The sequence below is a fragment of the Littorina saxatilis genome, linkage group LG8 (genome assembly GCF_037325665.1).
Source record: "Littorina saxatilis isolate snail1 linkage group LG8, US_GU_Lsax_2.0, whole genome shotgun sequence".
In the NCBI taxonomy this organism is placed as follows: Eukaryota; Metazoa; Mollusca; class Gastropoda; order Littorinimorpha; family Littorinidae; genus Littorina; species Littorina saxatilis.
In genome coordinates, this window is record NC_090252.1 from 6450283 (window position 1) to 6464628 (window position 14346).

General features: G+C 43.3%; 1 protein-coding gene and 1 long non-coding RNA gene across 2 annotated transcripts in view; one reads left to right on the top strand and one right to left on the bottom strand.

The window, feature by feature from the left end:
* The first annotated feature begins 994 nt into the window (after window positions 1-994).
* Window positions 995-14346, top strand: part of LOC138972661 (uncharacterized) — a 392401-nt gene continuing 379049 nt past the window's right edge. Inside the window, exon 1 of the long non-coding RNA XR_011457701.1 lies at window positions 995-1549. This is a non-coding gene — a long non-coding RNA (uncharacterized lncRNA). The remainder of the gene's footprint in view (window positions 1550-14346) is intronic.
* LOC138972657 (uncharacterized) overlaps window positions 4552-14346 on the bottom strand; it is a 39782-nt gene continuing 29987 nt past the window's right edge. The window contains exons 3-4 of the mRNA XM_070345313.1: window positions 6440-6501; window positions 4552-5355 (exon numbers count right to left, since the gene is read on the bottom strand). Of these exons, the coding sequence (XP_070201414.1) occupies window positions 5322-5355; window positions 6440-6501 (96 nt within the window). The 3' untranslated portion in view covers window positions 4552-5321. The remainder of the gene's footprint in view (window positions 5356-6439; window positions 6502-14346) is intronic.

Consider the following 14346-nt stretch of genomic DNA (forward strand, 5'->3'; position numbering starts at 1 on the left):
TTTCGATTTTCTCGAACAGTGTCGCTAAGTTTAGGCACGGCGACGTTGAAAGATCGTGTTCTGTCGCCATGTTTAGAGCTATCGTGTCAAGGGCGCAGGGTTGCCTCTTTTGATTGGCTGTTGCTCGGCGTGTACGTCATGCATTCTTTAGTTTCGAACACGACCGAAATCTCTAGAAAACGCTGTTTCCATCGAATATATGATTGTGGGGTCGCAAATATGCCCCAATCCCGTAATTCAGCCGAGAAAGTGACCAAGCTATTTTTAGGTGTTTTCATCTCGGATTTTTTCATAAACCCTACTACCTAGGAAAAATAAAAACACACGTAAACTTGTTTGACTTGACACACTTTTGTTCAAGTTAAAAATAGACATGCACAGACAACAGCGGGATTTCCCAGATAGGTGTTGGTTTGCTTGAGCTCAAAATGGCTGCAGGCCTAATGGCGTCGCGGTTCGTGATCCTAAATATTAGGCATTTCTGCCTACTCCTCTCACTCACATGTTCTCATTCACACCAAAAGAAGGCAAAGACAAGGCAGAATGAACTTTAAAGTATTTATTGGGCACATTTTCAAGACAAATCAAGCAAAATGATGTTGATAAAACATAGTGTGAAAATTAGTGCAAAAAGCAGGTTTCCCTGCATGACTGTAAAGAGGCTGCCGCCACCTATTTACAGTGATAGATCTGAATTTTGTGTTTGTTTAACGCCCAGTCGACCACGAAGGGCCATATCAGGGCGGTGCTGCTTGACATGTAACGTGCGCCACACACAAAAGTCGCAGCACAGGCTTCATGTCTCACCCAGTCACATTATTCTGACACCGGACCAACCAGTCCTAGCACTAACCCCATAATGCCAGACGCCAGGCGGAGCGGCCACTAGATTGCCAATTTTAAAGTCTTAGGTATGACCCGGCCGGCCGGGGTTTGAACCCACGACCTCCTGATCACGGGGCTGACGCCTTACCACTAGGCCAACCGTGCCGGTATAGATCTGAATGTAAATAGTCTGAAACTTAGAACTTGCCACGTTAAGTGAAAAAAAAAATAACTGCATCGGTCTCGAATAGCAGCTAGCATCAGCTGAAGGGACATTAAAAAAAACCAAAAAAACCCTGTCTGCTTCAGATGCAAGAGGTGATGGATCCAGTCAGGTAGAAATAAGACAACAAGAAAAGAATTGGAAAACTGCAGGGAATAGTAGGGAGAGTTTTCTTGGAAGGAATTATAGGTGAAAGGACTGGTAAGGCAGAAATAAGACAAAAGAAGAGAAGAAACAGAACCGTTTGTCGCCTCTTACGACATGCTGGGTAGCATCGGGTAAATTCTTTATAGTCCCAACCAATAAGGGACTCCCCCTAACCTGCGGGGGGGTGTAAGAGGCGACTAACGGATTCTGTTTCTCCTTTTACCCTTGTTAAGTGTTTCTTGTATAGAATATAGTCAATTTTTGTACAGATTTTAGTCAAGCAGTATGTAAGAAATGTTAAGTCCTTTGTACTGGAAACTTGCATTTTCCCAGTAAGGTCATATATTGTACTACGTTGCAAGCCCCTGGAGCAAATTTTTGATTAGTGCTTTTGTGAACAAGAAACAATTGACAAGTGGCTCTATCCCATCTCCCCCCTTTTCCTGTCGCGATATAACCTTGAATGGTTGAAAACGACGTTAAACACCAAATAAAGAAAGAAAGAAAGACCCCGTGGCATTTTCTGTAATTTTAACTCTTCAACATAGAGATTTTATAACCGAAAACCTCTTGCAAAATCACCTGTACTAGCAACACAAACCGACCGTTTGCTTTTAATCCCACACAGATGTGTTCATTTTTCTAATGTTATTTTCGTGTCGTTTTTCTGTCAGAAGAAAAGGTATGAATTGAAAGACCTGGCGGGCTGGATAAAATGTACTAAAATGTATAAAGGTCTTTGCTTTGAAGTTTGTAACACTCGTGTATTTGTGTTAGTCCCAGCTGAAACATTGTTTGGTTCCTGTCTTGGCTGGTTTTGACAACATTAACACATCAACACAGCCAATGGTGCTGTACCGGCACAGCATATGGTGCTGAATCAACATAGCCTGTGGTGCCGTCATCAACATAGCCTCTGGTGCTGTACTATTATAGGCTGTTGCAATGTTCTCAACATAGCCTGTGGTGCTTACAGTTAGCTCGTCGCGATATAACCTTCGTGGTTGAAAACGACGTTAAACACCAAATAAAGAAAGAAAGAAAGTGCTTACTAGCATAGCCTGGTGCTGCTAGGGTGAACCTGAAGTGGTAGTTTGACTTGCTTCCCTTAAGGGGTTGAAACCACTCGTCGAAGAAGGCGTGCCAGTCGTACACAGGCACCTTCACCTCACTGGTTTTGGTTCCAACAAGCTGGGAGTGGTTGATCCCCTTCCGTGTGCTGGTGTCGACTACATGGCACATGTAACTCGCTCAGCTTGAAGCAGAGCTTCAAGAGGCCGGAACACCAGTCCGGAGCAAACTTAGTGTGGCCAGCAGGCATAAAGTTGACTGTTATTTGACTGTGCAAGTACCGGCACGTTTGGCCTAGTGGTAAGGTGTCCGCCCTGTGAACGGGAGGTCGTGGGTTCGAACCCCGGCCGGTTCATACCTAAGACTTTAAAATTGGCAATCTAAGTGGCTGCTCCGCCTGGCGTCTGGCATTATGGGGTTAGTGCTAGCTGGACTGGTTGGTCCGATGTCAGAATATTGTGACTGGGTGAGACATGAAGCCTGTGCTGCGACTGCTGTCTTGTGTGTGGCGCACGTTATATGGCCCTTCGTGGTCGGCTGGGCGTTAAGCAAACAAACAAACAAACAGACTGTGCAAGTTCCTCATGACACGCTTGCAAGTTCCTCATGACACGCTAGGCGAGATACCACATCAGGAACTTGTTCTTGTTCTGCCCACTGCAGTTATGACAATGCATCTCCATCCGCTGCTCGCCCACTCCATAGTTATCTAGAAAGTGATGCAGCAGAGAAATCACCATTTTGGAACCCAGGTAGTTGATTTGCTGTTGAAGGCCCTCTGCACAAACTCCAAAAATGCTTTCTCCACTGAGGTCATTGCTTTTGAAGCTGCAGCTGACAGCCCCAGGAGAAAGTGTGCGAGGCAGTACAGTCTAGTTATGCCTTCATCTGTCTGCAGGATTTCTTTTTTCTTTGCCTCTGTAGCATCTTGAAACGACGTAATGACGTTAGCTCTGTCCGACATGATTCCCACCATATTTCTGTGCATGGCCTTGAGTCTTCTCCCTGTTGATCTATGTTGAGATAGCACAGCTCATCTAACACGTGTAAGATCCAGGAGAGACTGTGTGTCCTCTCTAGCAACAAGCTGAAATCCAAGTGATAGGACAGTGCGATCAGCAAGGGTGATCTGCTGTCCCGCAAACTGCCTGTGGGGTTGTCATCAACATAGTCGGTGGTGCTGTCATCTACATAGCCTGTGGTGCTGTATTGACATAGCCTGTGATGCTGTTTTGACATAGCCTGTGATGCTGTTTTGACATAGCCTGTGATGCTGTTTTGACATAGCCTGTGGTGCTGTTCTGACATAGCCTGTGATGCTGTTTTGACATAGCCTGTGGTGCTGTTTTGACATAGCCTGTGATGCTGTTTTGACATAGCCTGTTGTGCTGTTTTGACATAGCCTGTGATGCTGTTTTGACATAGCCTGTGATGCTGTTTTGACATAGCCTGTGGTGCTGTTTTGACATAGCCTGTGATGCTGTTTTGACATAGCCTGTGGTGCTGTTTTGACATAGCCTGTGGTGCTGTTTTGACATAGCCTGTGATGCTGTTTTGACATAGCCTGTGATGCTGTTTTGACATAGCCTGTGATGCTGTATGGACATAGCCTGTGGTGCTGTATGGACATGGCCTGTGATGCTGTATGGACATAGCCTGTGATGCTGTATTGACATAGCCTGTGGTGCTGTTTTGACATAGCCTGTGGTGCTGTTTTGACATAGCCTGTGATGCTGTTTTGACATAGCCTGTGATGCTGTATTGACATAGCCTGTGGTGCTGTTTTGATATAGCCTGTGGTGCTGTTTTGACATAGCCTTTGATGCTGTTTTGACATAGCCTTTGATGCTGTATTAACATTAGCTATGCCATATGAATTTTAAGAATCTTAATTATGCTTGCAAAAACAATAATTCTATAGAGATCTGCAGCTGTGGATCACAGATCAATTTGATTTTTTAAAATCGGACAAGTAGTTTCGGAGTTATGGCTGTCAGAACGTCACAAAATTAGCTACTTTGTAGAAAAGTCATTTACAGATGGGTGCGTCTCAGAATCTCGTCCTCTGTTTGTGACATTATCACCAAAAGTAAAATCTTCCCAGAAAACTTTGATAATACTATTTACACACTTCTCAGGGTGTACCTTTTCAGTTTAAACAAGAAAAAATATAACATTGCCTTTAGTTTGCCATATATTGAGCATTATTTGGACCATGTGTGCAAAATCGCCCGTGTAACATGGAAACAATAAAAGACAGCAAAACTGCATTTATAAGGCTGAAAACGACTTTTATTCAGTTATTATTGTTGAATCACAAGCCATTATAGAGTTCAATATGAAATGACCACATGCAAACAACAAAATAATGTTTTTTTCAAAGTTCCATGCATTCGTCAAAATTTCTATACAACAATGAAAATTAATTAATAATATCCTGATCAGAACATGTTGATATGGCATTCATTCAGTCTTATTGACATTTAACCTTCACAATAGCATATATACAAAGATTTGTTGCTCTAAGACAAAATGTTAGAAAGTTATCCCAAAAGAATGCAAAATGGTCACATGGAAACATCACTTTTTTTAACAAAGAAACGGTTATGCTTTTTCCAACAAACTTTACTAAATGAAGCTAATTTTGCAACCAGATTCTTCTTAGGTAAAATGCCAAACACTAAAACAGGAACCGAAAGAAAAAAAGCTGGACAAAATCAAGCAAACTTTGCCCCCAAAAAGAGAAACATTAATGAAAAGTTCATCACCGACGTAACTCGGAAACGAACAACCAGACATGTATTATAAGGTTTGACATGAAGAATGCAAATGTTCAAAAGTGGTTCATTCAATTGTTAAGACAATAAACCAAAGGCATTGGTTACATAGAACAGTTGCCACTTGCAGTTAATTAATTTATTTCAAAAGAAATAATGCCCCCTGGCATTGAAGGTGGGGTCACGAATCATGGTTGCATCAGATGTAGGGACTAAGGAAATATCATCGATCCCTGGAAAGCAATAGTAGTTCCCCTCCGGTTTCCTTCGAAGGAACTTTACCACCAGTTCATCAGGTCGAATCTCTTGCACCTGAAACATGCAAGTACCTGCGATTTCAACCAAAGATTGATGCAATATGTGTAATAGTTTCACTAACATGAATTTGTTTGATGTCTATCAAGATTTTGATGCATCCACATTCACTGGCTAAAAACAAAATAAAGTAATTATTTTGTTCAGACTTACCATTCCATTGAACATACAACTTTTACAATTAAAAAAAACATTGACACTTACCGTTCCTTTAAATCGATTTCGGAAATTTAATTTTTAATAATAATTTTTATATTTGTAATTTTTAGAGCTTGTTTTTAATCCAAATATAACATATTTATATGTTTTTGGAATCAGGAAATGATGTCAAATAAGATGAACGTAAATTTGGATCGTTTTATATATATAAAAAAAAATTATTACAATTTTTAGATTTTTAATGGCCAAAGTCATTAATTAATTTTTAAGCCACCAAGCTGAAATACAATACCGAAGTCCGGCCTTCGTCGAAGATTGCTTTACAAAAATTTCAATCAATTTAATTGGGGGTGTGACAGTGCCGCCTCAACTTTTACAAAAAGCCGGATATGACGTCATCAAAAGTATTTGTCGAAAAAAAGAAAAAAACATCTGGGGATATCATACCCAGGAACTCTCATGTCAAATTTCATAAAGATCGGTCAAGTAGTTTAGTCTGAATCGCTCTACACACACACACGCACAGACAGACAGACACACACACATACACCACGACCCTCGTTTCGATTCCCCCTCTATGTTAAAACATTTAGTCAAGTTTTGACTAGGTGAAATCGAAAGAAAAACTATTATTAACAAATGTTTAGCCTAATTTTTCACTTCATAGAATATCATAGCAGCAAAAACTCACCTTTTCTCAAGAACCTTGGGTGTTGATCACTGTCGTAACAAAAGTGGCTCTATCCCATCTCCCCCCTTTCCCCGTCGCGATATAACCTTGAACGGTTGAAAACGACGTTAAACACCAAATAAAGAAAGAATGATTTGTTGATTAATAAAAAAGTCCTCATGAATGCATATCTGTGACTGTGTGTGCGTGAGAGAGAGATGATCACTCATTAATGTTGATGTTAGTAAGTACCTTTCAGTTACTTGGGTCCATGTCCTGGGCAGCACACCCATCACAGTCATGCGAGCAATATTCTGAAACAAAGCAGAGACATGGGATGAAATGATCTGAACTGGGTTGTGTTTTTGGAATTTACAAATTACCGTACCATGACCGATTGTGACTCAACCCCTTGATGGATTGTGATAGCATTTGATGTCATGATATTTTAAGGCATACGTAATACGCTGGGTTATGTTAGAAGTTATTGGAGTTGCTAAAATTTAGGCCCCGAACTTCCCGTTTAATTGTATTTGTACCTTTTCTTGAACAACTCGAACTGCTGCTGTAGTTGACGGAAGTTGTCCAAGGAGTACAGACGCCCTCCAGATCTTGGTATTGGAGGGTTTAATGGGGCAGGCGAAGACAAATACAGGCTTGGTGGGGGTAACGTCTGGAGGTGTCGGGTATCGGAACTGTCCTGGAACTGTGGCAGGATGCAGGTAGTCCACCATTACCTGGCCATCAGGCAAGTTGCCATCGATGACCCGGCCTGGGTACCAACCATTGTTAAATGCAACAGCAACCCAGTCGTTGTTCTTTGGTGTTGGAACTGGAGTTGGAGCTGGTTCTGTGTGTTGTTTTGCCGTCTTCCGCCGTTTTGCTGCTGCAACCAGTCTTCTGGCGGTGAGGGATGCTGGTTTTGGTGTCCTGCTCTTTTCCAACTTCTCTGCTTCCTAGCAGCTAAGTTCTAGCCCCTCTTCCTCAATCCTGAGCTGAGCCAGTTCTTCCTGATTGTGTTTTTTCCTCAAGTTCCTGCCTCCTGGGCCTGCAGCCTTCCACAGCTGATGTCTTTCTGTCGGAGTCTTTAATGCCAACCAGTCCTTCAGCTCTTTCTTGGTTTTCTTCAGCATGATCACAGTATTCCAAAATGTGAATCAGGCCCTGAATGTCAATTTCTAACCCTGATAGTGATAATCATGTCATTTTCTTTTATACCTGTGAAACAACTTTGCCTAGGTAAATGATGCCTGGGCCGTCGTCTTCTTCGCCTTGCTGTTTGAACTTGTGTGACACCCTCTTCCCAACAAGGACGGGGACATCCCCTGGAGGCGGGACAATGGGGATCGTGAAGGACTGACGGATAAGCGCTTTCACTTTCAGGGACAGTTCTTCGACACCACACTCAACTGTTTTGTTGTCTACCTTCTTTGAAAACGTAAAAACGTTGGCAAACTCCGTTGAATTTTTGTCTTGCTTCAAAAGATGTTGTCGGAAGTTAAGCTGAGCTTTCAGGGATTCCTTTTTCTCCTTTATTGTTGGCAAGGTGTTCAGAGTTTCATCAACTTGGGATTCTGACTGCCACAAGCCGTAGTAGATGATAGAAGACGTGTACTTTTCCAGAGTAAGGATCTTCCTCCGTTTCTGTTCTTCATGTTTCCGGGCTGCCTCCTCAAGAGCAAGGAGATGGCGTCTCTTGATTTCTGCTTGCCTTTCTTTGAACGTTTTCTTCATGGACGGAGCGTCTTTCCGAGCATCTTTAATGAGCTTAACTCGATCTGTTTCGCTTTTGCTCTTGAGCCAAAGTAATGTCCTGTTTGACAGGAACATGAGGTAGGCCTCAGACGAGAGAGCAGACATGTTTGGGCGTTTTCGAAGCAGCTGGTCCAAGTAGCCGAAGACAGATTCTGCGAACTTATTGTGCTTTTGAGTTCCTCTCGATTTAGATCTCATGTCATCAGTCACAGTTTCCCATCTTCCTCCGGGCAGGTGATCCTTGAAGAGCTTCTTTGTGACCATAGCCAACGCTGGGAGGATAACGCTCAAACATACTTCGACCTTGTCATCATGCTCCCACTGTTCCAGAAGGGTGTCGAGCATGACATCCGCTTTGACACGTGTTGCTTCTCCAAAAATCAAGACATCACCTCGCATGAACTCTTCCAGATTTTCAACAGCATAGTCCAACTTTTCTACTAGAAGCCAGTAGTATTCGTTCATTTGGAAAATGTGAACTTCTTTGGATTCCAACAGAGACCACCGCCCTGATATGGCCCTTCGTGGTCGGCTGGGCGTTAAGCAACAAAAAACAAACAAAAACAGAGACCAGAGCGGGCAAGTAATATAACGCGATACAAGCCCAAGAGCTTTTGTTCCTGCGATATATTGTGCTACGTTCACATCGTGGAATACGGCTTTCAATAGGTTGTTGCTCTGGTTCCTAAGGTAGTCTCGTACTTTTTTGTGAAGGAAGAAAAACGCTACAGAGTTCTCAAAGAGAATATTGAACCGATTGCCATGGTACGACTCGAGTGGCATGGAGTGCAGACCTTTTTCACGTATATGTCCTGCAATGTAGGCTTTGAAGTCTCCATAACGGCCACTTTTCTCATCTCCACCTCTTGCAAGGGCATTGGAAGCTGTGCGGACAAGACGTGCCGTACCAGATTCCTTGACTTTGTAGAAACTTTTGTCGAAAACTGGCGGATTATCTTCAAACACACCTCTGTCAAGCTCGGACAATGACGAGGAAGCAGCCTCTGCAAAATGCACCCGACTGTGCAAGCCGCAGAAGAAATTCAGCAGTTGACTGGCAGCCAGCTAATCTGCATCTGACAGCTCCTCCCAATTTTCCTTGACCTGAGGCAACATGTCTTTTCGAAGATCTTCAAGTAACGAATTGAACTTGACCTCAGTGGCTGCCCTATCAGACATGGTAGCTGTGATGTTCATTAAGATTTTCTTGGATTGCATGTCATCTTGTGCTTCACTTCTTCTGTTTAGGTCATCCAGGATCTCTTTCAGACCTGAGAGAGTGTCACTCGCTGATTTTGTTGCAATGTTTCGCATCCCTAAAACGTAGAGATGTCCCTCTTCATCACTCGCATGGTACCCTGAATACTTCACACCAAACTTGCTGGTTTCATCAGTGTACAGTGTTGTGTTTTCTTTTGAAGGAAGTTGCTCAGCCAGCTGTTTCTGGGCCAGCACAAGTCTCTCGACGTTAATATCTAAGATTGCGGTTTTCGAGGGCAACCTGTGGACTTTTTTCCCAGCTAACGCCAAGACACATTCAATGACCGGGCAAATACTTCGCGAAGGCACATTGAGCTGAAGAAATTCAAAAATACATTCCCGGGTCTCAGAGGTATACGTTCTTTCATCCTCGTTGAAACATGTAACAACAGTGGATGTCCTTGTTGGTGGCGTTAGATGCCATAATAGTAGTTATTAGAACTATGCACACTAAAATTCAATGATAGCAGGTCCTTGATGACATTAGATGCCATAATGTTATTAAGTATACTGTTCAAAAAAAGAAACGCATAGTTGCTACTTGCCAAATTTGTTTTATTTTTCGAAAAAATGAACAGAAAATCCAATATTTAGATTATTTGTTTGAAATTTGGTATGGACACAGTTGAATGCACACACAGTTCATTTGCATCTTCAAATCAATCAGTCAATCAATACGATTGGGTGCCGAGGCTGTCAAGTCAGTAGGGGGTGTGACTGCCTTGAGCAGCAACAACTGCCCGGCACCTTCTGGGCATGGACTGGATCAGATGCCGGATATCTTGCTGTGGGATGGTGTCCCACTCCTCCTGAAGTGCCTGCAATAGATCGCGGTGATTTGCCGGCGCTTCTTCTCGCCTGCGCACACGTCTGTCCAATTCATCCCAGAGGTGTTCTATCGGGTTCATGTCTGGCGACATGGATGGCCAGGGAAGCACCTGGAGATGGTGGTCGGTGAGGAACTGGGTGGTGAGTCGTGCTGTGTGCGGGCGAGCGTTGTCCTGCTGGAATATGGCATCCTGGTCAGCCAGAAGAGGAAGGGCGTGTGGGCGCAGAATTTCCTCCACGTATCGCTGGGCAGTTATGCGCCCTTGGACGTGCACCAGGGTGCTCCTTCCAGCGGTATTGATCGCCCCCCACACCATGACGCCTCCACCACCATGAACGGGTGCCTCATCCACACAGTTGGGCGCGTAACATTCGTTTACTCTCCGGTAGACCCTCCTCCGACCATCATGTCGCTGGAGCAGGACGTAGGACTCGTCGCTGAACCACACGTGTCTCCAGTGATTCCGGACGGTCCAGCGAAGGTGCTGGTTGCCCTACTGCACTCGGTTCTGGCGATGGCGGCGGGTGAGGACAGCTCCTCTGTGAGGTCTGCGAGCTCTCAAACCAGCTTCATGCAGGCGGTTCCGCACGGTCTGGTCCGATAATCGGTGTGGCCCGGGGAGAGCCTGGACAGAAGATGAGGCCGACAGGAAACGATTCCGGAGGTGGCGGAGCCGTATGAAGCGGTCGTGAGCAGCAGTTGTCGCCCTTGGTCTTCCCGCTCGTGGCAAGTCAGCAACGGAGCCAGTGGCTTGAAACCTGACCCACAGTCTACTGATGGTGCTCTGGGACACGTGGAAGTGCCTGGCGATTGCACTTTGACTGTGGCCTGCTTGTAAACGACCCAATGCAATTTGGCGGTCTTCTCTGCTCAATCGGGCCATCTTTCGTCGCTGAATTGTCGTCTGATTTCTTTGTGGCGAACAATCCGCTTTTATGGGTTTTGGAAGACATGGTGAGAGCTCAATATTCCCCGAGTTTCACGAGATTACACTGAAGCATGACGAGTGGTTATGCCAAATGAGAAATTTTGACATTGTAGCCACTGATAACGCATGCGTCACGTGAAGAGCTCACTTGTGGCAATGGACGAAAGGTCGACGACCAGATAAACATTTTCTGCAGTTTGGTGGATATCCTTGTTGCCATATAACTAAATTATCCAAATATTACAAGCTATGCGTTTCTTTTTTTGAACAGTATATAATAACACAACACAGAACACAACTAATCATTCATTCATCATTCAGAATTGCAAAGAATAACTCACATGAACACAGTAACAGTTTTTATTTTTATTTTTCAAGTTGGTGACTGAGCAAAATACTGCTTTTCCAATGGTTCTTACAGTCAATATGGCATAGCTAATTAACATAGCCTGTGGTGCTGTATTGACATAGCCTGTGGTGCTGTTTTGACATAGCCTGTGATGCTGTATTAACATAGCCTGTGATGCTGTATTAACATAGCCTGTGATGCTGTATTAACATAGCCTGTGGTGCTGTCATCTACGTAGCCTGTGGTGTTGTCATCAACATAGCCTGTGATGCTGTATTGACATAGCCTGTACGTTAAACACCAAATAAATAAAGAAAGAAAGACATAGCCTGTGGTGCTGTATTGACATAGCCTGTGGTGCTGTATTGACATAGCCTGTGGTGCTGTATTGACATAGCCTGTGATGCTGTATTGACATGGCCTGTACGTTAAACACCAAATAAAGAAAGAAAGAAAGACATAGCCTGTGGTGCTGTATTGACATAGCCTGTGGTGCTGTTTTGATATAGCCTGTGATGCTGTATTAACATAGCATGTGGTGCTGTATTGACATAGCTTGTGGTGCTGTCATCATCTCCTGAATCAGGAAGTCTTTTGAGACCTTGGGATATTTTAGGCCAGTTTTCCGTTGGAGGGTCTTCCGCAGGTAGTCCATGGGTAGCTTTTGAAGCTGTGCCATGTCCCTGGGTCCCTCCTCTAGAATTGTCGTGATGTTCAATTTTTTTATGACTTTTCTCAGATCAAACAAACAAACAATTAGCAACCAGTTACAAATAACTCACAATGGATTGTACAAATAATTAGCAACCAGTTAGAAATAGTTCACAATGGATTGCACAAACAATTAGCAACCAGTTACCCAGTAAGGTAATATATTGTACTATGTTGCAAGCCCCTGGAGCAATTTTTTGATTAGTGCTTTTGTGAACAAGAAGCAATTAACAAGTGGCTCTATCCCATCTCCCCTTTCCCCGTCGCAATATAACCTTCTTGGTTGAAAACGATGTTAAACACCAAATAAAGAAAGCAACCATTTACAAATAGTTCACAATGGATTGCACAAACAATTAGCAACCAGTTACAAATAGTTCACAATGGATTGCACAAACAATTAGCAACCAGTTACAAATAGTTCACAATGGATTGCACAAACAATTAGCAACCATTTACAAATAGTTCACAATGATTGCACAAACAATTAGCAACCAGTTACAAATAGTTCACAATGGATTGCACAAACAATTAGCAACCAGTTACAAATAGTTCACAATGGATTGCACAAACAATTAGCAACCAGTTACAAATAGTTCACAATGGATTGCACAAACAATTAGCAACCAGTTACAAATAGTTCACAATGTATTGCACAAACAATTAGCAACCAGTTACAAATAGTTCACAATGGATTGCACAAACAATTAGCAACCATTTACAAATAGTTCACAATGGATTGCACAAACAATTAGCAACCAGTTACAAATAGTTCACAATGGATTGCACAAACAATTAGCAACCAGTTACAAATAGTTCACAATGGATTGCACAAACAATTAGCAACCATTTACAAATAGTTCACAATGGATTGCATGTGTGCTCGTGTAAACATACACTACCTCTCAATGCCATGAATAGGAAAAAGAAACAACCAATATTTGTGAACGGCTGTACACGCCACTGAAGAGTTTGATCAGAAGGGTGTTTGTTGTTTGCCTCCCAGCTGAGTCCACTTCTTCATCTTTCTTTTCCTGTCTTCACAATGCTCCTTTAAGAAGCGGAAGTCGATTTTCACCCGTTTCATTTCTTCTAGCAGGGACTGTGTGCTGTCTTTGGTGATGGACCACAAGACTATCCGTTAGGCCAACAACAACAACAAAATCTGTTTACGGTAACATAGGCCCAAAAAATAGGGTTTTTTATTTTTTATTTTTTCTCCAAAAATCCATATTTTTAAGTTATTTTGCCAAAAACTAAGATTTTTAAAAATTTTTCCCAAATGCCAAAAAAAAGTCTAGAGTTGCGCGAAAAAATAGGGTCGGTCGGGATACCATAAAGACTATTTTTTTGTTGTTGCCTTAGTTATAGCAGATATTGAAGTTTTAACAACAGAATAGAAATGTATATTATATATATCTCCCACCAGGCAGCTTGTTTACACAATCATTGGCATATTAAATGATCATAGAAAAAGAATGTGCATGTACCTGATTCACAAGTTTGTTTGATATCCACACTCGTGGCGGACCATGTGGAAGTCCGGTAACAATCTACCAAAATACAGCAGAATGCAGTGTCCCCCTTTACCATGCTTATCTCCCGCTACTAACAGCTATGTATTAGGTGTTCCGCCAATCCGTATACTAGACACGTCTAAATTGAGACAATGTTTGTGAGTTGCTGCTCCAAGTTTTCTTTGAACAGTTCGTTTCCCCTATGGTTGAGGTGGACACCATCAGGGAGGAGGCAGTCCATGCCAATGTTCTGGTGATATACTACTTGGCCGTTCTCTTTCAGGATTCGGCCCCTGGTCCTCCGATTGAGCCTTTGACGCGATTTTTCCGCACCTTGCAGGGTGTGGGCATGCCGCCATGCCAAGCGGGGTAGCATGTCCGACCACACCAAGATCGCCCCCGGATAGTACGCCCTGATGAAGCAGACAAGTTCATCAAGTTCCTGTAGCCACTGCTTCTGGTCTACCCGGGCGATGTCGTTCGCGCCCACATGCAGGACCAGGTAGTGCGGTGGGGTTCCTCAGATGCTGCTGAGCAGCTTGTTGCGGGCCTGGGGAAACCCAAGGCCTGGCTGTCCCGCGAGCAGTACCGGCAATGGTAGCCGCGACCTGTCCAGGTGTGGTTGCAGCCTGGTTATTAGGCTGGAGCCCACCAACATGATTCCTGAAGCTTATAATGAAAACATTTTTAAGGACCTCTGTTTTACTGTGAGTCATTTTCTCACCGAGTGTGCTGATCTGTATGATCAACGAAAAAAGTATTTTGGCACCTCGAGCTTGAAAAGTATTTTTACAGAGGTCAGCTCTTCAG